Consider the following 22,868-nt stretch of genomic DNA (forward strand, 5'->3'; position numbering starts at 1 on the left):
AAAAAACAAACCACACACACATGCCTTCGTACAGCAAAGTCAAGCGCGATAAGAAAGTCTGGGTGGTGAGATGAGTTCGTGGTGTTAAGTGTCTCTGGTTAAAGGCTGGACTGTGGAACGATGACCATTTTCTCAACGAGATACCACATCCGTGTGTGTGTGTGTGTGTGTGTGTGTGTGTGTGTGTGCGTGCATCATTGATGCCTTTATGATAAAACACGTAACGACAGCGTTGCACGAGTGCCTCAGCGGTGTCAAGTTCCTTCCACTTTTTCCTCTTCGATGACGTGTCATTCATCCCCTCCCCTCGCCTCCCTCCCTCCCTCCCTCCCTCCCGTCCCCTCCCCCTCCCCCCTCACAATAACGGAAAACAGAACATCATAAATCTCGAGTCCAAAGAATCTCTGGACACGTGTGATAAGCGCTGCTCTTAGAGCCTCTTCTCCTTCTCCGACGTCGTGCCTCATTTCCTGTGTTTCTCGTCTTTCTCGCCTCCTTTCGAGCCGTCGGCCGGAGTGTGACGGTTGGAGGTCTGGTTGTTGATGAACATCTTGTCGAGGCCCTTGAGCGCCTCGGTCAGGTAGTTCTGCAGCGCGGTGAGCGCGGCGCAGATGGCCGGAGAGCCGAACCCGTGTGTGATGAAGCTGAAGTGAGACAGACAGCTCTGGATGCCCGGCTCCAGGATCGGCGTCGGACGCGAGTTCCCGAGCGGAGTGCGGTCCTGCGCCAACAGGTCTGTGAACTCCTTACACAACTGCCTGTGTGTGGGAGAGAGAAAGAGAGACGGAAGAACAAAAAAAAAGATTTAACCATCATCTAAAGCAACATTTCTTAGTGCGCAGAGTACAAAGTCTCTGGGTTTCTGTTATCTGTTTTTCTGCAAACATCAGGTAAAAAGGTGCTCGCTTTGTGGAATGACAAGCCACGCCTCCTCAAATTCATCACCATCCTCAAACACACACACACACACAGTCTAAATTAGCGTCACAATTCCCGTATCTACTTCCCTCTCTGCTCTACTGCTGAAGGAGAAAGTGAAATTTTTAATATAATCACCTGTCGTTTTAATCAGTCGCGCTATAAATAATGATCTGTTGGCTCATGTGTGCATGAGGACTTTGATAAAGTTTGTGGCTGAACATTTACAGTTCCGGTGATTCAGGGAAATTTCTTCATTCTAGGATCTGAAACATCTGGTTCTGTGCAATAAAGCAGGACGGACACGATGAACAAATCGCCGCAATTAATCAGAATCAGAGCTAGAGTCAAAGTTAGACTCAGAGTCAGAGCTAGTCAGAGTTAGCTTCAAAATCAGAGTAAGAATCAAAGTCAGACTCAATATTGGTCAGAATCAGAGTCAAAAACAGTTAAAATCAGAATCACGTCACATTCAGAGTATGATTTGGAATCAAAGTCAGAATCTCTCAGGCCCTGTCCACACGGCAACGGATTCAGGTGAATCTGATAAAATTGTTTATCGTTTCAGCCTGGCGTCCACATGGCACTGGCGTTTTGGGTGCCCCAAAACGATATTTTTTGAGAACGGGTTCCAGAGTGGAAAAATCTGGCAACGGCGCCGTTGCGAAGTCGTCTGGATGAGTAGAACGGATTTGTTTACGATGATGTCACAACCACACGACTAGAACAAGCAGCACTCTCGCGGTTTTGTATGAACCACTGCATTGCATTCACTTTTGTATACAGCTTTTCTTTTAAATAAACAAGTAACTGAACCATTTCTTGAATTTCTTTTTTTTATTGGATAAGACTGCTTTTCAAAATGTTCACACACAATATAAAAAGTTATATAAATTATATAAAAATGCTTTTCAAAATGTTCACACGCAATAAGAAAATTAAGTTATATAAAACCATGCACACTAATAAAACTAATTTGTACACACAGAAGGCACGATTTCCTCGCGTAGTCGCAGCCATCTTCTTGTTGTTGTGTGCTTGTTCCTGTGAGTGTTTCACGCCGGGTAGAAGAAGGGGTTCTGGTGTCTCCGTCTTACAGCGCACGTAGAGGTGTGGCATGTGTATTGCATCATTTTCAGCAAGCGTTGCGTTGCCATATGTACCTGATATTTTACTGATCCGTTGCCCGTGTGGACGAGATATTTTTTTAATAAAATCTCATTGCCGTTGTCGTGTGGATGTAGCCTCAGTCAGAATCATAAGAGTCACAGTCAGAGTCAGAATCTGATTTGCTAAACCAAGTGAAAGTTTTCTGCCTCGTACGGTTGTACAGTCTCGGGCTGTGCTTAGCAACTGGAGAGATTTCCATGTCTCTGCTCTCTGAATCTCATCCACAGACATTTGAAAGACAAACTCTGACCTTAAATCAATGTGAGAAACGCGATCGATTTCACCCTCGGCCTTAAATCACAGCGCACACGAGTATAAACACATCAACCTAAAGATTTCCGACCGACCCGCTCTTTCACTCATCCTTCTTCTCTGGAGTTCCTACTATCTATTTAACCTTCGGAGATGATGGAAAGAATGACACGCACACTGCGTTGTGCTTTGGGCGGAAAATAATCAACAGCAGCAAGGTGTGACGAGGTGAAGTGACGTTTTGATGATTATTTTATTGATAACGCCGTGTTCCCGAGCGACTTATTCCTCTTAGCAACCTGCTAATAATTACATTCATTTTATTTATTAAAGAACAACAATAACTTAGACGTTTAATGCAACCCGTAAAGTGTTTCGCCTGAAGATGTAGGAAAGCTTAACGTTTATATTTTTCTTCCTTCTCGTGAATGAACTGTTACTATAGTGGCTGTAGAAATGTTTGGTACGATCATAATGATGGTGTAGCGTATCCAGGTGAGAAACAGGAAGTCGAGTCTTGGGTATGATTTTTACGAGAATAAGAAATTACTTTTAAACGGTTTCACTTCTCTGGGTGGGAGGGGCATCGTCTCCGTCCCCTGTCAATCAGAGCAACGCCATCTGATCATGAGCTCAATCTTTATAGTCTACTATGTGTAATAAATGTGTTTTAAAGATGCACTACATTTATTTCTATAGATAACACACTCAGAAAACAAAGCTATCTACCATCTTCTACATACATGAGCTCAGAGATGCATGTGACTGGCTGATATCCATGCAGATTTTTATTTATTTATTTTTAAATAAAGTCAGGTTCCAGATGGAACAGCATTCAGAGACAAGAGTGTACGGGATTTTAAGAAAAAAAATGTACCATGGGGCCCAAAGAGAAGGGTATAAGTTCTGAAAATCAGATCCAATAGATTTTGTATCAGTGCGAAATCTGGCTGTGATGAAACGCTGGTTATAAAACTTGGGTTTCAAAGTGTAGGTGATAAAACAGTTCATAAACACCTGTCTCTTTCTCTTCGACGAACAGTGCAGTTTTTAACCTTTTCTCCTACTTTACATTTCCAAACCCCGAGGCTTAGACTGCGCGGGATGACTAAGTGCATTTCATTTTATAAGAACTGACCGAGGGTTCCTGGAGTCAAAAAACACAACCGCTAACTTTAAGTCCGAACTTTCGACTCAGAAAAGAAAAGTAGAAGTTTTCTTCAGAGGGAAGGAAGTTGTCAGAAAGTACAGTACCCTCTTTATAACTTTCCACGCGAGCTGTGGAAATTCTTGTGAATAATTAAGGCCACGAGGTCTGAAGGGATGCGACCTGCGCGGTAGTGTCGAAGCGTTTAATCAGACCAACACCACACACAGCCACATGGAGAAGTCAAAGTTCTCTCGAACTTCACCGCTAGGTTTTTCCGAGGGGCTCGGAGAAACAGTTTCTTTCCGATGTCGAGGATGTCTGTCATGTTTTAGTCGTTTCTCAGAAAAACGGCTGCATCAGATATTCCAACCATGAAATCAACGATAATCAATGGCGCCACATGCCACATGCCACGCCAACCCAAATGGCTCCGATTTTCATTTTTTTTTCTTGCAACAATTGTGCTTTCTTCATCCTGTCGTTCAGAAAACATGATTCATATCGCCTGAAGGCAGAAATACTCTCTTGTCCAAATCAAAAGATCGTCAGATCTGTCTTCCATAGTCCAATGGGTTGGGTTTCCCAAAAGCTTCTTAGCTAGGAGAGAGAGCGTTCACTGTGCTGCTCACTTGACCATTTAACCATGATCTTTGTGCTGCGATGCTTTTGGGAAATTCAGGCCAGTTTGTTTGACTGAAACGTAGAAATTGAATTTTTACAGACAGGCTCTTCGCCAAATCATAAGATCATCAGATATGTAATAAATTCAATAGGCTGGTAGTACTTGAGTCCGACTCGTGCCTCGACTTGGACTTGAGCACTGATGACTCAGACACGTGCATTCATTAACTGTAATCGGACTCATAAATTGGAGACTTGGACTCGGATTTTTTTCTTTATTTTTTTGCAACATGCCATAATAATTTGGCGTAAGATATTTACTGTATATCTACATTAATTTTTGTACTAATTTCGTGACACCTGTGCACCTTGGCGTGTGCATCAGATTGACTCTTGGCCAAGTGGACTCCCATGCTGATCCCTGATTTCCTGTTTCTCGTGTTTGATTCTGCCGAGTCAACGATAGCCTGTTCGTGCTTTGCTTGACCTGTCACCCGTTTCACTGTTTTACGATTTTGCCTGTGGATTGTTTACCCGTCTTCACTTGTATTAATAAACACACCTTCTGCACTTACATCTGTCTCCCAACCATCTCTGACAGAATACTTCACACTCCCTGATAAAGAGTTCATACATCATGCTCAGGAACAAACTGATGTTAATGGCGCTGAAACAGCCACCATCAAATGGTGCAGTTGGAGTCTTGCTCTCGACTCAGAACAATAGTGGACTCGGATTTGACTTGAAATTTTGTTTAATGACTTGGACTTGAACACTGGGGACTCGAGACTGGACTCGGACTCGAGGTTTCGTGACTCGACAGTCTTTTTTCGTTTCCGTTTCCGGTTGAGAGTACGTCGTGCGCGTTCTGGCTGCTGCTTCTCACCGGAGCTCTTATTTTATTTCTTTTTCTATTTTTTTTCTTTCCTGTGTGTTTGTGTAGTTTGGTGTTTGCTTGAGTGTTTTGTCTGCCGGTTGTGGTGTAGCTCCGGACCCAGTTTGGGGCGTCGGTTCCCTCCAGGCCTTGGTTCGCTGTGGGTGACGCCTGCACTCCCAGCTGTGGACTGCAGTGAGCCTGTTGCTCAATTTACATCGTGGTTGTCCAGCGCTCTGTGCTTTAACGCTTGGCGTGATGTTCCGAGCGATGTTGCTCGGTGGCGTCGCAGCGGCTGTGCAGGCGGTTTGGGACACACCAGCGCTCTGTGTGGTGGAGCTTCTCTGCTCGCTGTGTGGATCCACGGCGTGGTGTTCGAGCGATGTTGCTCGGTGGCGTCGCGCCGGCTGTGCAGGCGGTTTGGGACACACCAGCGCTTTGCGTGGCGGAGCTTCGCTGCTCGCTTTGTGGATCCATGGCGTGGTGTTCGAGCGATGTTGCTGACGGCGTCACGGCGGCGGTGCTGGAGATGTGGGACTTGTTTTCGTGCGCCTTTTGGTGGGACTGTGGCTGCTACACCACGGGAATTACATCCTGACCCCTACTTGGTGGACTTTTTACTTTTTATTTTTTATTATATTTTTATTTATTTATTTTTTTTCTTTCCTTGTCTATAATTGTAAAGCGTCCTTGGGTTTTTTGAAAGGCGCTATATAAATTTAACTTATTATTATTATTATTATTATTATTATTATTATTATTATTATCCAGTCCCAAAACTGCTTCTTGAACCTTTAGGCCGTGGCTTCCCCATTTAGTACATAATAATAATAATAATAATAATAATAATAATAATAATAATAATAATAATAATAATAATAGGTAATCATATGAGGCCGAGTAAAATTAAGGATTAATTTCACGAGTGATTTCAAAACTTCGAAATCACGAGTGAAATTGATCCTTAATTTTACGAGGAACCATACGATTACTTGTTTATAATATACAGGGCCAAATTCATACTTCGGAAGCCGTTCAGGTTCACAACATTTGTCATTCACGTTTTCTGAACCAATCAGGGCGCAAGACTGTCTTGCACGTTTGAATCAGTTTCTAAAGCGTGTTTTGGTATTTTCATTTTCGCTTGCAGCTTTCAATTGGTTTAGCATTTCTTCGTGAAATAGCGAAACGCGGCATTGCTGAGTCAGCAGAGTCGGACATTTTGTTGACAAAATTTGCTGATTTTTGTCACCGTAACCAAGCAGCGAACTAGCCAATAGCATTTCAGAAATACGCCCCATGTTAGGGAAAAAAAGCCCTCCTTGACTGACCAATCAGAATTGAGTAATTTGGCCCTATGTATTATAATGATAATAATAATAATAATGTGATGAAAACACTTTGTTTAACATTTATAAAGAATAAAATTGCCCAACAGTTGTCCATCTCTTTCTTGAAAAACAAAAATGATCGAAAAATATGTTGTGTTTTGAAAGATGCATTATGGGATATAAATACCACTTGGAAGCAAAGCAGGACACGTTTTTACTGAATTACAGTAAAACCAAAGAACCCCAGTGAACGAAATCCACTCTTCAAACCCACACGAAGGTTATTAGGTCTATAATTACACTAGTGCGCCTTTTCACTTCTTGTCGACCTTGTAAGCGTTTGGGCCCGTTCAGAGTTTATTGTGTGACCAGGAGAAGTTTAGCTTTTAGTCCAAAATGACTTCCACCAACAAACCCCGTGTGAGAGACTGAGAGGGAGAGAGAGAGAGAGAATGCCATCCTGCTGAGCATTCCTCTCGCTCCATAGCCTCGAGGTTGGAGGAAATGTGAGAGCAACGTCAACGTTCTCGAGCCCCTTCTGAAGACACCTGAATCCCCACGACCTTTCGTCATTTTGACCTCGCCGTCTTCTGCTATCAATTTAAACAGCACTCTCATCGTCGATCAGGACGAGAAACCCATCAGGATGATATCAGGGAGATATTTGGGGGAAAATAATTCAACTGCAAGGTTATTATTATTATTATTATTATTATTATTAGTAGTAGTAGTAGTAGTAGTAGTAGTATTAATACCATCATAAAGGAAGTCTTTTTTTCGTACAAACTTTGTTATAGATTTTCATTTCATGATTTCTCCATAACGAACTCGACACAAAAACATTTTAGATTCCAAACCTTAGTTTTCCAGAACCTTACACATAGACAGAGAGGTTCGTATGTCAGGAAAGAAAGCTGCGTGTTACAGAAGAGACGCCTGCTGATGAAATCAGAAGCAAATCAAAGAGTCCAGAAGAAAAGAACCGAGCCTGGTTCTGGAAGATGCTCAGTAAAACTTACAGCTGGTTTCCTGAACAAGTCCTACTTGAGACTGGTGGTTTATTTCAAGCAAAAGAACGCTGCTCTTTATTAGGTTATTATTATTATTACTGTATTATTATTATTTAAAAAAAATTATATATATATATATATATATATATATATATATATATATATATATATATTAGAGAGAGAGAGAGAGAGAGAGAAAAACGTTTAATTTCATTATTTTTGAAAGCGTCTTTGGTCTAAAGTATTTCTGGACGGGACGTGAAAATGCTCTTACTCGATATAAAAAGGTCATTGTTGACAGATCAGAGCAGAAACAACATTTATGTGGCGTCATGCACTTGTTCAGGCTTGTCACTTCTTTTCTTTTCCTTTCTTTTTTTTGACCCACATTCGATTTCCAAGAACAACAGCAACAGCCGCCTTGTTGTCCGTTCTCCATCATCATCATCATCATCTCTCTCTCTCTCACTCTCTCTCTCTTTCTGTTTCTCTGTTCATTTCTGAACGACAGAACGTTTGGCCCCTGAGGCGCGTGCAGGAAGGGAGGAGGAGGAGGAGGTGGATGACTGACTTTTGACAGACAGACAGACCGTGAAAGGGGGGGAGAGAGAGACGGAGAGAGAGGGGGTTAAAAATGACCCTAGGGCGAAACTTCAAGGGGGAAAGCTGGCACTTTCAGGCTTGAAACATTTCACTTTAAATATAATGAGTTTCTCCAGCGCTCGCGCGGCCCGAGACGGATAACGGGAACAGGTTTCTGCCTCATTAGAAAGCAGCTTAACGCGTCAAATAGGGAAAGAAAAGAGAGAAAGAGAAAAAGAAAGAAAACCCACTTGGTTAAGCGTGTAATCAAAGATTGTTTTTTTTTTTAAATGATGCATCGATGACATAGAAAACATTTACTCATTCCCTATCCATCTATCTGTCTATACGTTCCCTCGTCCTTCTTTGGTGTTTGTTAAATAAACAAACAAGCAAACAAACAAACAAACAAACAGTCACGCACTTGGTGGCGAGCAGCATGTTCTTGCGTGCGTGGATCTCGTTGGGGTCCGTGTGCTGGCGGTTGAGGTACTCGGACACTGCCTTGGTGGGGAACTCGGTTTCGCAGATGTAGCCAAAGTCTCGCGCTAAATGAACAGCTTCACCTGGGGAAGGAGAACAAAGAGTGAGGGATATGATGTGATATGAGCTGGACTACTTAGTCGAGTTTGTTCGAATGTGGTGCGAGCCGTGTGTAAGGTAATGTCATGGCTTAGAGCTGGAATTTAAAACATATATACTAGTATATAATTAGGGACAACTAATAAACTAATCAACAAACAAATAAATATATCAGTAAAGCAGGCTAGAATGCATTTAAAAGAAAGAAAGAAAGAAAGAAAGAAAGAAAGAAAGAAAGAAAGAAAGAAAGAAAGAAACCTGGAGGACAGCCTGGCATCAAAGTATTTCCTCTTCACTATGTTCGCCCTTTAGCTAATGCTCCTTTTTTTTTCTTTTTATGCATATTATGATTATGATGATGATTATTATTGCTACTATTACAACTAGTTCACTTATTTATCTCATCCTGTCTTCTTCTTCTTCTTCTTTAATCCCAGGCGGTCAAACAGACAGCAGGAAATCAAAACCAGATCTTCGGTGTGTTTCTCATTACATAAGAGATTAAGGAGTTGACTATAGCCTCAGGTGAAATCCTTTCTAAGTGATTTTTCTCACGTTTTTTTTTTTTAAAGATTTTTGGATACGCACTCAGTCCTGTGCAAAAGTCTCAGGCACATGTAATACTGAAAATACTATAAACAGTAATCAGTAAGCCATAATAAAAGAAACAAAATCAATATTTGGTGAGAGACGAGGCAAATCTGTTTGCTTTAAAAAAAAAAAAGTCTCGGGTCCAGTGAGTGCAGTTTGATAATGAAATGATCTGGAGGTTTTACTGAGCGTCTTCCAGAACCAGCCCCAGATCTTCTGGACACTTTGACTGAGACGCCTTCATTATGTTTTCTTTTTTAATCTAAAAAGTGCGCACTTAAAACTGTGAGAATATGCTCCTCAGACACATTACAAACTTTTTTTTCTGTGCTGGAAAATGAACGAACGTTTGGAACTGGAAAATGGTCTTGTGATGTTTTGACTCGATCAGAAGGTAAATAAGGTCTTGGAGTTCACCTTCCACGAGTGACGTCAGCAAAGTGACGTTGGCAGCTTTGCGTCTTCCTGCTGGCAGATTGAGCCCGATTTTTTCCAGCTTCTCTCTCAGAGATCGGCCGCCGTTTTTCGACTTCGCTCTGAAAAACAAACACAGGAAGCTATAAAGAGGATGGTACAGGACACTATCTCTCTCTCTCTCTCTCTCTCTCTCTCTCTCTGTGTCTGTCTCTCTCTGTCTCTGCCTCTCTCTCTCTGTCTCTCTTGCTCTCTGTCTCTCTGTCTCTCTTGCTCTCTCTCTCTGCCTCTGTGTGTGTGTGTGTCTCTCTCTCTCTGCCTGTCTCTGTCTCTCTCTCTGTCTCTCTTTCTCTGCCTGTCTCTGTCTCTCTCTCTCTGCCTGTCTCCGTCTCTCTGTCTCTGTCTCTCTCTCTCTCTGTGTCTCTGTCTGTCTCTGTGTGTGTCTCTGTCTCTCTCTGTCTGTCTCTGTCTCTCTCTCTCTCTGCCTGTCTCCATCTCTCTCTCTGTCTCTCTCTGTCTCTGTCTCTCTGTCTGTCTCCCTCTCTCTCTCTCTCTCTCTCTCTCTCTCTCTGTCTCTCTCTCTCTCTGTCTCTCTCTCTCTCTCTCTCTGTCTGTCTGTCTCTCTCTCTCTCTCTCTCTCAGGGAAATAAAATCCACCTGGTCCGACACCGGATCAGTTATTTATCATCTACTGATGATAGAATGAATCCAATCTCCATCATTGCACACAATCCCTCGACACACTTTTACAGCTTTAATGGATTCAGAAGCGACTCGGTTGCTCATTAAGTCATAAACTCCTGTGTTTGATAGAAAGGAAGTGATCTGTAATCACATGATCCTGAGTCACCCAGATGACGAAGGATTCCCTTTTTTCCTCTCATGTGCTCTCAGGAACTCATTAGAATAACTCATTAGAGATAAATTGATCATTTTGATTGGAATTGACATTAATTACACACTGACTCCAGTTCTGTGCAGCTGCTTGGGGACAATGTCACAGTGTTAAAAGCTGAATAAAAATAAAATAAAATAAAATTGCATTGAATTGAATTGAATTGAATTGAAGGGAAAATCAATAACTGGGTTATTATATGCTTCCGTATCTAATGAACCAACTTTGAAATAATTTTTATTTTAGACAAAACAGGACACGGAATCAGAATTAAGAAACGAATCAGGTAAAAAAAAAAAATTCATCAGCTTTACATTTCATTTTGTTGATTTTTTTTAATCAACATTGTTTAATTCCCTTTGTGATGAATTCTGGGGAATTCTTTCTAATTCTGGGGACTTTATTTTAAAAAAGGTTTAATAGAATTAAAAGTATTCAGTCCTGAATTTAAAACAAATCTATGAACAATTTCTATTATTATTGTTCTCTTTTTTTGTCACTTCAGTTTCATTTATAAAGACTGATTGCTGAGAGAGAGAGAGAGAGAGAGAGAGAGAGAGAGAGACAGACAGAGCAAGAGAGAGACAGAGACACACAGAGAGAGACACAGAGAGAGAGACAGTGAGAGAGAGAGAGAGAGTCAGACAGAGAAAGAGAGAGAAAGAAAGAGAGAGAGAGTGAGATGAATGGATCCTGTGATGATTTATGATTTGGAGGAAAATGAGATATTTTGCAAATGGAGACAAAAGAAAACAGAATTCTGTTGGATGGAAAAATAAATATTTTTAAAGTAAAGTTTTACAGTACTGTGCAAAAGTCTTAGCCCCCTCGCCCATTTTTTTTCCATACAAACTTTCATGTTATAGATTTCAATTTTATGACTTGGACATGATCAGTCAAAAATTCCAGAAACATTTTTGAGTTCCAAACATTTTTTTTTTCCAGCACAGAAAAGAAATGTTTGTAAATGTCTGAGTGACATAGTCTCACTTTTAAGAGCGCACTTTTCAGATTAAAAAAGAAAACATAATGAAGGCGACTCAGTCAAAGTGTCCAGAAGATCTGGGGCTGGTTCTGGAAGACGCTCAGTAAAACCTCCAGATCATTTCATTATCAAACTGCACTCACTGGACCTGAGATGGATATATATTTTTTAAAGCAAACGGATTTGCCTCGTCTCGCACCAAATGCTGACTGTGTTATATTGATTTATTATGGCTGACTGATTGTCATTATTTTTAATCCATTTTTGCTCTACCGTATTTCTTTACACGTGTCTAAGCCTTTTGCACAGCACTGTACTTCACGTGTGTAATATTTTAAAGTAAATGTTTTTTCAGTGTCCGAATTCTTTTCCCAAACTGCACAGTTCAATACACACTGAATCTTTTCATCATCCACACCTCCGTTTAGTTTCTATTTCTGTATTTTGTTTCCCTCCTTTGCCGACTTCTGCTTCTACTTCTTGTCTACACTTTTTTTGTATGAAAAGAAATCCAAACCTATATCCAGACTGATTAGTTTTTCTGCATGTCAAAGGTTTTTCTTCTTAATTGCCATTTATACGCTCCATCTACAAGTTCCTGCTTGCGTCTCAGACTCCAGGCTCCTTCCTTACAGCCTCGACGTTCCTCCTACATCCTGCACGTCTCTGAATTCCTGTCAGAACCGGTCTATCGTTATTATCCTGAGTTCGAACCCGGCTCTTAATATCACCTGTGATAAACCAGAGCTGCAACCTGATCTGATATTGATCTGGACGTTACTCGGAAGAGGATGTGCTCCTCCTCTTACCGAGGCTTCGTCGGTGGAAAAGTTTTAGCCCCCTTCCTTTTCCTGTTCTGTTTTTCGAGCTGACTCCATTTTGTAGCCACGAACAGAGAAAAGAATCGTCTAGAATCATCTCGGTACCTTTAGTACCTCAATGTGCAATATTGACATTCTCATGTGAAAGGCACCCTGGTGTGAAGGAAAGGTACCACCTTGGTACCGATTTCTTTCTTTTTTTAATACGATTTCGACAAGAATAGATATTAAGTACCAGTTGATCCATTTTGTGAACCTATAATGAGTGAATTTGAATCGAATGTGAATTGATGTTTCTACGCCAGTCTTGTGAAGACCGAAGGACAGGAGGAAGTCAGGGTGTAGAGATGACGTACCTGCGCAGGACTCCGCCCAGCAGCGAGGCGTTGAGGCACTCGGGTGGTGAGAGTCTCCGCTGCACTTCTCCCACCGTCACCTTGTACTTGGAGGTGGAGCTGAGCAAAGACAGGCGGCCTGGTACTGAACAGAACACCTCGTTCACGTTCACGGTGATGCCGCCGATCAGCCCGTCTTTACTCATCATCAGAGACGTGACGCTCTTGTGTGGCATCGGGACTATGGCAAGGAAGGAAGAAGGAGAAAAAGAATTAAACAAAGACACGAACCTCCATTTAAGATGAGAGAACTTTATTCTAATAATGACAATCCTTGTGTCCGAAATCACTCACTGCTCACTATATAGTGCACTCATAGTGTCCCACAATGCACCGTGAAAAGTAGTAATGGGCACTAACCATGCAATATACAACTCCATGCATTACGGTCGTGCTGAAAGTGCGTTGGGGTGAATGGATGGAGAAAGAAACACGTTATAAATGGACATTTGAGTAAAATTTAAAATAGTAAGAGAAGAGAAAATAAAGAAGATCCGGAATACAAGAACAAAAGTTCGAGTGTAGAGCGAGGAATTAATCAAAAGCCTTGAATATGATGCAATAAAAGACAGCAGCGAAGAAGAAAGAAAGGATTCAGCCTTGATTTAAAAGAACTGAAAGATGCAGCAGAGACAAAGTACTTTGTATTTATTAATGTGGGAAATATGATCAGGATAATATGGAGTTATTATTTTGAATGAAAACCAGTCAGCCGATTGATCCGGCAAGTTTTAACCGTGCGACAGATGACGTAAATAACGGTGTGGCGGAGCAGTGTCCGAAAGTGTTTTTATGTATTTATTTATTTATAGCAATGAGCTCACTATATAGTCATTCATATATATATAAAATTCCCTAGATAGTGAGTAGGGTGTAGTGAGTGAGTGAGTGAGTGAGTGAGTGAGTGAGTGAGTGAGTGAGTGATTTCAGATGCAGGTTTTTTTTTTAGATGTGTGATATTTTTATTATTTAAAAAAAATTAATGAAAAATTTGTCATGCTCATTTTACGCATCAGCAAGGGGTCTGTGAAGCACAGCTGGGGCGCCAAGACTTATTTTAATTTTTTTATTTATTTATACACATCATATTTATGAAGTTCTTTCTTGATAATCCTTTTGATCCCAATTTCAATCCAAAATTCAGGAAGATAAATAAATAAATGTCAGGAATAGAAAATCTTTACAGTGCTGAGAAACAGATGATAGATAGATAGATAGATAGATAGATAGATAGATAGATAGATAGATAGATAGATAGATAGATTTAAAATGAAGTTATTGTACTGTACACTTACACTAATTGTAGGTTAGTGGTGAAGGGTTGGGTGATACCATGATGTATCAATATCAGGATAAATTATGATGCAATATATGTTTTTGGGTTATTATTGTTATTTTTAAAAATTATTATTATTTTTATTATTATACACGAACTGGAAGTTGTTAATTTGTTGTTAAAATTTCACATTTAATCCTCCTTTAAAAAAAAACACACAGGTTTTGACATTTTTCTGTCACATATTTTTTATATATTTTTTTAAATAAATAGGTTATTTTTTAATATAAAAAAATCCATATTTTTGTTGACATGCAATAAATTATCTTCAAACGTGCTAAAACCTTCCTGTACTGCTTGTGAAGTGTTGTCTTACATTACATTGTTGTTTTTATGTTATGTTATATTTTGTTGTGTAACGCTGTGCTTATGTTAAAGTATGTTACATTACAGGACATTGTATTATACTGTACGATGTTTTATATTTTATTTTGTTACATTACATTGTCTTATAATTTATATGTTGTATAATCTGTTCCACAGTGTTATAATATAATATATAAACATTACATCCAGTCCAAATATTGTTCCTCATCTTAGTTACAAGTTTATCGCCACCCCCCTCCCCCCCCCAAAAAAAGCTACAAATGTCAATCATGTCTTATCATATTTTTAATCATGCAGGCCCCCTCAACATTTCCCGGATGGTTATCTGATTTGAACGGCTGCTTCAGCTCTCACTGAACAGCAGCGTGACATCAGCGAGGTTTTAGACAACGGAACCGACAGAGAGTAAAAAGCCATCCTGTGAAATATGGGTTATGTTGTTGGGGGAAAAGTTTAATAAATAAATAAATAAATAAATAAATAAAAACGCCTCATAAAATACCCTGCGTAAGTGAATTCATGTGACATGAGACTTCTGGGACTGAGGGACACTGTAGGACTTCAGGACAATCCATTTCAGATCAGCTTACTGACTGCTGCGAGCAAAAAAAAAAAGGACGAGATGGAGCACTGAGATCAGGAAGGTCATAAGATCAAGTACTAAAACAGCACCTTCACTTATCCCGTCAGTAAAAGTTTACTTATTGTACCTTTAATATTAATACCTGTGAGTTTACTTATCGTACCTTTAATATGCGGCCTGATTTAACTGGAACTGAATTAAAGCTCCAATAACGGGTCGTACCGTTTAGTCCCCCCCCCCCCCCACACACACACACACAAATATTCATATTTCCTGTTTTCAGAAACACGTCTTACAGACCGGAGACATGCCCCCCTCCCCCCCTCCCCCAAAGCATTTTTTTCAGGCTATTGAATAAAAGAATAGAATAAAATGCTGTGTGTTTGCGGTGAGAAATAAAATCCGCGCTCAGGAGTTTCACGGCCCCGTGCACGCCCACTCTGGTGTGCACGCGCACAGCGGGGACGCGCGGCGTTGAAAGGTCGCCTCTCGAGCCAAAAGGAGCATTTCCCCAAAATCAAACGTGGTTTTGTTTGTTTGTTTGTTTGTTTGTTGTTGTTGCTTTTCTTTTACATGTCTGTGCCAAGCGCCCGGGAGAAAACACAGAGTCTGTCTTCTTCTTCTCTCATCACACAAAAGGCAGAGTGAAGAAGCGCGAGCCCTCTGGACCGACCCGGGTCACGGGTTCCGGTTGCTCCAGCACGCGCACGCACGAGTGTTGGTGAGCGCGCGCTGTTTTTTTTTTTTTAAACATCTGTAGTTAGAGCACAAGAAGCGGAAGAAATGTGCCGGACTGCCTCTTGTTGATATTTTGTGATGTGATGCCTTTTACTTATTATTATTATTATTATTATTATTATTATTATGAAATGAAAATATAGTCTATCTGACTTCCGGTGTCGCATGTTGACTCTGCAACAAAACTGTCCAACTCATGCCACAATAATAATAATAATAATAATAATAATAATAATAATGCAGTTAGAGGAAATATTATTCCATGCTTTAACTCTGGCTACATTTCCAAACCCTCAGGCGTTTTTTTTTTTTTAATTATTATTATTATTTTATTTTTTTTATTTCCCGCTACACGGAAAACAATGAAAATAATTATTAAAATAAGATAAAAAAAAAAAAATAAGTAAATAAATTCCTGTATCCTGCCTGTGATCAGAGTGAGGCTCGGAATTGGATTTTGCTTTGTGCTTCATTTACTCCCCATAAAGTTCACTATCATTACAATAATTAACACTAGAAGTTAATTAGTGACCTCTTGTTGTTGTTGTTGTTTAAATAACGCTCTCTGCAAACATTTTCCGAATTCCTCGTCCCTGCGCGCGCTGCTTCACCTCGTTCGAACCCGCTCCTCACGACCACATGCGCTCGCGCCTTTTTTGTTGTTCTTTTCTTGTTTAAATCGCGGCCCCTTTAATTATCGATTGTTGTTGATTGACTCGCGCCAACACGAGCTCGCCCTCGGGCGCGTGACGGGTTCCCTCCCCCCCCGAACAACGACGCCGTCGGTCATTCCGGGCGCGCGCTCAGGCTCTCCGGTCACTATGAAGATCTCTTTAACGACGCGGTAATGCGGTAACAGCGAGTGCGCGCGAGCTCACCACTGATATTGTGTGTGCGCGCGTGCGTGTTATAATAGAGAAAATGAGCTCTAAACGAGCTCGTGAGACCGGGAAATCTCCATCCATCACGGTGGCCGCTTAGAGCCGGTCCTCTGGGAGAAACACACATCACCGGTTTCACTGAATTACCGCCGAATGTCTCGAGCGCCGGACAAATATCCAGCTAACACGAGGCCGGGGAGCTCGGGGACAAGACAAGGACCGGAAGTGAGAGTGGGATTTAGTGCATAATAATAATAATAATAATAATAATAATAATAATTGTTCAGTTAATCTGTTCAATAAATCTTGCCCTTATATTGTTTTTGGAGGGAAATACACCCTGTGAACACACCGACAGATCAAGAGCACTGCAAAACAAACAAACAAACAAAAAATCATGGATCAAATTTACAAGAAAAAAAAGAAGTTTGATTTGTTTTTTGCTTTTCTCAACTGTTTAAAAAAAAAAGTTTTTCTATGTTGTAGCCTCGAGATTTTTTTCCCCACTTGAACAAAAAAAACCAAACGTCTGCATTTTTTCCCAAACTTGATAATCCGATTTAAAAAAACAAACAAACCACAAAACAAAACAGTGCGTTAATTAATTAATTAATAAAGTCGCTTTAAATGAGTCTTAAATGTCGGTGAGTTACTTTGATGTTGTATTCCATATTATTATTATTATTATTATTATTATGGTACACGAACTAATAAACATCACAGACGCTGTCAGTAATTATAAGGTGCAGTCGGGGTGTCAGTGCTGTCTGATGTCTACCTGGTGTGTTTCAGGTTATTTGCAAAAAAAATAAAAATAAAATAATTCAAACACCCCACATACCTCAACCCCCCCCCCCCCCCCCCCCCCCCCCACACACACGCACCAAGTAGCTTTCCCCCGCAAAAAGTCATGAGAATCCGCTCCAATCACAAATTTTGCCCGAATATCAGATACACAACTTTAAATTAACAATAAACAAATATTTTAACTAGTGGATAGAATGATTTCTTGATCATATAAACCCGCTTATAAAATTATTATTATTATTATTATTATTATTATTATTCCCGACTTTACCTTTTTTGATAACGGATTGATCCAGGATGTTCATGCCACTGTTATTGGCGTCTTCTACAACCTGTAAAACACACACACACACACACACACACACACACACACACACACACACACACACAGTATAATAATAATAATAATAATAATAATAATAATAATAATAATAATTATTATTATTGTTGTTGTTTTTTTTAATGCAGCTTCAGAGACTCCAAACTAAGCAGATGTGGAAATAAACAAACACAACCTAAGAACACGACGGGGGACTTTGGAGCACGTGGAGGAAACACAAACACAATGTGGCTCTGAGTTCAGATTCGCGGACCAAAACATGACACGCGGGTTTCATGATCAGTTTTGTTGCGTCAAGGAGCAAAACTATGAGAGGAATCCAGCAGCTCCAGTCAGGAGTTACAGCATGAGGGAGAGAACTCATCCCCTGCTCGGGCTTTCTGTCAGAGATGAGACAGGTCCGAAGTGAGAAGCAGGCGCGCGACCGTGTGCGTGAAGGGATTGATCCAAACACACACTCTCTCTCTCTCTCTCTCTCTCTCTCTCTCTCTCTCAGTCTGACAAGAAAGTCAAAAATATAGCGCGAATATGGAGACATTATTCTGAAATAAATGTCACTGTGATGAAAATAAAGAAAACCAGTGACACTGAGGGAGTCCGGGGTGCTGGAGCGCGTTATGATCATTAAACCAATTAGAGACAGGGATATATTATACAGACTGCATGGAAAGATGGGATTTGAGCTTGCATACTTGTGTGTGTGTGTGTGTGTGTGTGTGTGTGTGTGTAATGTGAATGCACCCTGGGGTTAAATCTCTCTCTCTCTCTCTCTCTCTCTCTCTCTCTCTCTCTCTCTCACACACACACACACACACACACACATAAATCACAGCGACCTAAATATTATATTTCTCAGAGATGCACTTTAATCAGTAATGAGGATTAATGACATTCCAATAATAATAATAATAATAATAATAATAATAATAATAATGCATGAGAGTAATCAGTGTGTGTAATATATATGGAAATGACCTTATCCCGGTAAAGCACCTAACGAGACTCACGTGCGTGTCGTCCATGCCGTGCGCGAGCCCGTGCAGAGACAGGCTGTCCCCCATGCCGGCCTCGAGCCCGTGCGGCGCCGAGTGCAGCAGCACATCCGGTCGGCGCACGGACGAAGAGGAGGAGTAATCCCGGGTGCGCGGGTCGAGGCCGGAGAGCTGCGGCGGAAGAGAGGCTCTGGGCTGCTGCAGCAGGGACGCCGCGTTCTCCCCGCCGACCTCCTGCCGCTGGCGCGAGCCCCACGGGTGCTGCTGGTGCGGCTGGTGCAGGGCGTTCAGCGCGTACGGGTCGTTCACGTGCGAATACGGGTCCTGGCTCTGCGGGTACGGCAGCGGCTGGTACGGCGGCGGGAAGTACGGCGGCTGGAAGTCCGAGGAGGGCGCGTGCGAGAGCGGCGGCGCGCTGGAGTACGGAGCCTGAGACACCGAACCGAGCTGGGAAAGGCGCGAGCTGTGGCCCGGTACGCCGTCATGGCGGTCCTTCAAACACACACACACACACACACACATATACACACACACACACACACACACACAGGATTTATAGACATCCTATAAACACTAACTGTCATGCAAATTATTATTATTGTTGTTGTTGTTGTTGTTTTTAAATCATGGAACATAACACAAATTTTAATCTACACATTTAAAATAAATATGAAGGTTCTATTTAAAAAAAAAAAAAAAAACTTTTTAAATTAGTGTCATGAATCTCTTCCCACCATAACTGTTTATATTTGTGACACGGAACCGAAACCGGAACCAAAAAATTACTTCTTCTACGTATAGAAACGTTTTATTATTCAGGTCCAAGAAGGATCCCCCCCCCTTAATTACTTAATTAATTAATTTATTTTTGAGGTGTGTGTAAATGCGTTATTGCACAAAAACAGAAGAAACTGACCCAAGAGCTGAAAAGTGTCAAGGTTTCCGAAAGAGCCTTCATCAAAATAAAAACAAAACAAAAACAGCTCAACACTGCGTTTCATCCACACAGGGGGGAGAAAAGAGAAGAAGAAGAAAAGCGGAGGGACTTACCGTGGCTGAGTAAGTGTGCACTAACATCTGGAGTTTGAAATCTATTCCCACACACACACACATACACACACACACACACACACACGGATCCGACTTCAGGGAAGATCGGATACGCTGATAGAAAAATGTGCGCGCGAGGAGGAGGAGGTGGAGGAGGAGATCCGTTATCTGTTTGAGCGCGCGCGCTGTCCGACTCTCCTACTACTCGGTACCGCGCCTCGAGCTCCACGAGCCTCACTTATCCGTCTTCCTCATCCGGTGTTTTTTGGGCTTGTGTGTGTGCCGTCACTGAGCTCCTGCCCCCGGAATAATCGTTATTCATGACTCTTTAATAAGAGCCGGAGAAGGGGGAAAAAAAATAAAAAAAATAAAAAATAAATAAAAAGAAACAGAGCACGCGGGAGAAGCGGAGCGTGAAGGCGCCGTCCTGCGCTCGCGCTGCCCTCTGCGTGGCGTGGCGTGGCGTGGCGTGACGTGACGTTCATTCGGTGGAAGGAGAATCCCGTGTCTGAGTGGTGGGTGGAGTTTTCAGGAGAAAAAAAAAAAGGGAAGGGGGTCCGGTGCGCGTGCACGTGAGAAGTAGTCAATACAAGGGAAAGCACGCGCACAGACACTGATACACTGATACACTCTCTCTCTCTCTCTCTCTCACACACACACACACACACACACGGTCCCATCATAAAGCATCAACAGTCCTATAGCAGCTGAAATCAAAAGGACAGTTTCCTCCACCCCATCCTTCACTACCCCCCCCCCCCCCCCCCCCTTACCCCATAACCCCTTTAACCCATCACCCCACTGTTCCTATCATTATGGTCGATTTCACGCGCCGGGGTCGTGGTGTTTAATTACCCCGGCGGCCGCGACTGTGAGAGAAATGCCATGTGTGACTCTCTCTCTCTCTCTCTCTCTCTCTCTCTCTCTCTAAAGAAGGAAAAAAGAAAACCTACAACAGCATGGAGACAAGGAGACAACTCTCACCCTGTCCCACACTGAGATAATAATAATAATAATAATAATAATAATAATAATAATAATAATAATAATAATAATAATAGGAAGAAGAAGAAAAGGCGACACTCTCTCTCTCTCCTTTTCTTCATTTTCACTTGTTTTTCCCCCCTCATCACTTTCTTTTGTACTGTTTTATATTTACACTTGTTGATTTTATTTTGTAAATTCACAATTCTTTAGAGAATTAGAATTCTCCAGAATAAATCTCCTGTCTAATGACTACAATTATTAAAAACAACAACAACAACAGCCCAGCTACTAACTAACTACTAATCACACTGAATAAAAACAACAACAACAACAACAACAACAATAACAATAATAATAATATAACTAGTCTACTAACTAGATTAAAGAATGAACCCAGTAATCTTCTTCCTCACCGCCGTCTACAATCAAGCATGCAGAAAAACAATCTAAATAATAATCCATTAAAATATCATCGAACTAATAACGGCATCAGTTCATGAAGAAATAATGTAGCTAGGGTACTATGAAAATAAGCAAAACATTACAGTCCGGCTACTAACGTCATAATAATAATAATAATAATAATAATAATAATAATAATAATAATAAAGCTCCTAATTACAGGAATTATAGGAGAGTGGACTACCTGCTAACGAAAACCTGATAAATGTTTCCTTGATGTTGTTTCTAATAATGACATAAAAAATAAAGGGGAAAAAACCTTCAGATGAATTTGAAGTTACTTAAAGAAAAGAAAAGAAAAGAAAAACTAATACGACAAAATGTTTTTTTTTTTTTTGGCTGAAAAACAGTATCACAACAATCTTATAATTTAAAAAAAAAAAAAAAAAAAAAAAAAAAAATATATATATATATATATATATATATATATATATATATATATATATATATATATATAAAATTTAAAAAATTATATTTATAATGCATTTCTATGAAATAATTCATAAAAAAACCCGACACTGAAATTAAAGCTAAAAAAAGAAAGAAAGAAAGAAAAAAGTCGCACCGCTGTAAAGCTGAGAAAGGAAATGGCGGCGTGTCCGCGCGCGCTCTCCGGTGCACGTTACCTCATAAATGTCTTCATACTTGACATTTTCCACGAGCTTCCACAGCATGTTCACGCGCTGCTCCCCGCACGGCGAGTGGATTCACGTGCAGAGCTCGGGTTCTCATCTCTCTCTCTCTCTCTCTCTCTCTCTCTCCCCCCGCTCCGCCTGAACCCACAACAAACCTGCGCGTGAGACAGAAAAAAAAAAAAAATTCTCCCAGCACTTCCGCATTCCAAACTACAGAACAGTGAATCGTGAGCGCACGAGACCTAAAAGCGGAAGTTGACCTGAACATTACATTTAGTGCTGTAAGAAAAACAAATAAAAAGGTACTGGACTGTAGCTTCCCTGCCTTGGGCCCTCAAGGGTCCACCTGTGGCCCTTTGAATCCTAACCAGGAAAGGTAAAGCTCTGCAATCCAAATTGCTTTAAAGGTGCAGTGCAGAGATATTAAAGGTACTATAAAGGTGCTATAGGACACCATGGACAAAGAAAGGTACCATTTCGTACCCTTATTTCTGAAAGTCGATATGTCTATAAGCTATGTGACACATTCGTCGGGCCTTAATAAAACTAGATTTCGATCAACAACAATAAAAGCAATAACACTCCGCCCCCTGCTGGCTGTCATTATGCACTACAGCACACTTCACTCTGGTCACTTGGTCCATCATCACACCTGTACACACCTGCCAGTATCTAATCAGCCAATCACACGGCGGCGGCAGCAGCAGCAGCAGCAGCAGCAGCAGCACGAACGCCCAGGTGCACAGTGCAGGCATTCCTAATAAAGTGGACAGCCTTTCAGTTTCTAAACTGTAAACTACATCCTGGAATAAAAAAATATATATCTGTCAAAAATAATCAATAAATAAATACTAAAAACACTTTTTTTCTTTAAATGTCCACGATAACAATATAGCGCTTAATAAAGATCACGATACATCACATCACCGATATTTTGGAACAAACGCATTACTGCCTGGTGGGAGAGAAAGAGATGGTGTTGTTAACTTCTTGGTGTTTGGAGCCCCCTGGTGGCCGTGCGCCAGAACAAGCACATGTCGTGGATTTAGTGCCATTTAAACCACATAAATGCCTTTATTTTATCTCATCTCATCTCATCTCATTATCTCTAGCCGCTTTATCCTTCTACAGGGTCGCAG

The 22,868-nt window shown here is 41.0% G+C and overlaps 1 protein-coding gene across 2 annotated transcripts; it reads right to left on the reverse strand.

Moving 5' to 3' along the window:
* Window positions 1-378: 378 nt before the first annotated feature.
* Window positions 379-21,849, reverse strand: tfap2b (transcription factor AP-2 beta). 2 transcript variants are annotated; one of them, XM_060906606.1, is made up of 7 exons: window positions 21,721-21,849; window positions 18,611-19,087; window positions 17,535-17,595; window positions 12,553-12,772; window positions 9,499-9,617; window positions 8,333-8,474; window positions 379-758 (listed from the first exon to the last, which is right to left on the reverse strand). In XM_060906606.1, the coding sequence occupies exons 1-7, from the start codon at window positions 21,766-21,768 to the stop codon at window positions 464-466; spliced, it is 1,362 nt and encodes a 453-aa protein (XP_060762589.1). In that variant the 5' UTR covers window positions 21,769-21,849; the 3' UTR covers window positions 379-463. The 2 variants fall into 2 exon arrangements, with proteins under 2 accessions (XP_060762589.1, XP_060762579.1); XM_060906596.1 differs by lacking the exon at window positions 21,721-21,849 and adding an exon at window positions 19,646-19,887.
* Between the last annotated feature and the right edge of the window lie 1,019 nt (window positions 21,850-22,868).

The sequence above is a fragment of the Neoarius graeffei genome, chromosome 2 (genome assembly GCF_027579695.1).
Source record: "Neoarius graeffei isolate fNeoGra1 chromosome 2, fNeoGra1.pri, whole genome shotgun sequence".
NCBI classification, from domain to species: Eukaryota; Metazoa; Chordata; class Actinopteri; order Siluriformes; family Ariidae; genus Neoarius; species Neoarius graeffei.

What these genes read in the sequence shown, in the direction of transcription:
- tfap2b (XM_060906596.1), bottom strand. Translation starts at nt 19,708, where the DNA reads ATGTGTGTGTGTGTGGGAATAGATTTCAAACTCCAGATGTTAGTGCAC. An exon ending in CTGGGCGGAGTCCTGCGCAG is followed by an intron (nt 9,618 to 12,552) that starts GTACGTCATCTC and finishes TTTGTTTTTCAG; the next exon opens with AGCGAAGTCGAAAAACGGCG. An exon ending in AACATGCTGCTCGCCACCAA is followed by an intron (nt 759 to 8,332) that starts GTGCGTGACTGT and finishes TCCCACACACAG; the next exon opens with GCAGTTGTGTAAGGAGTTCA.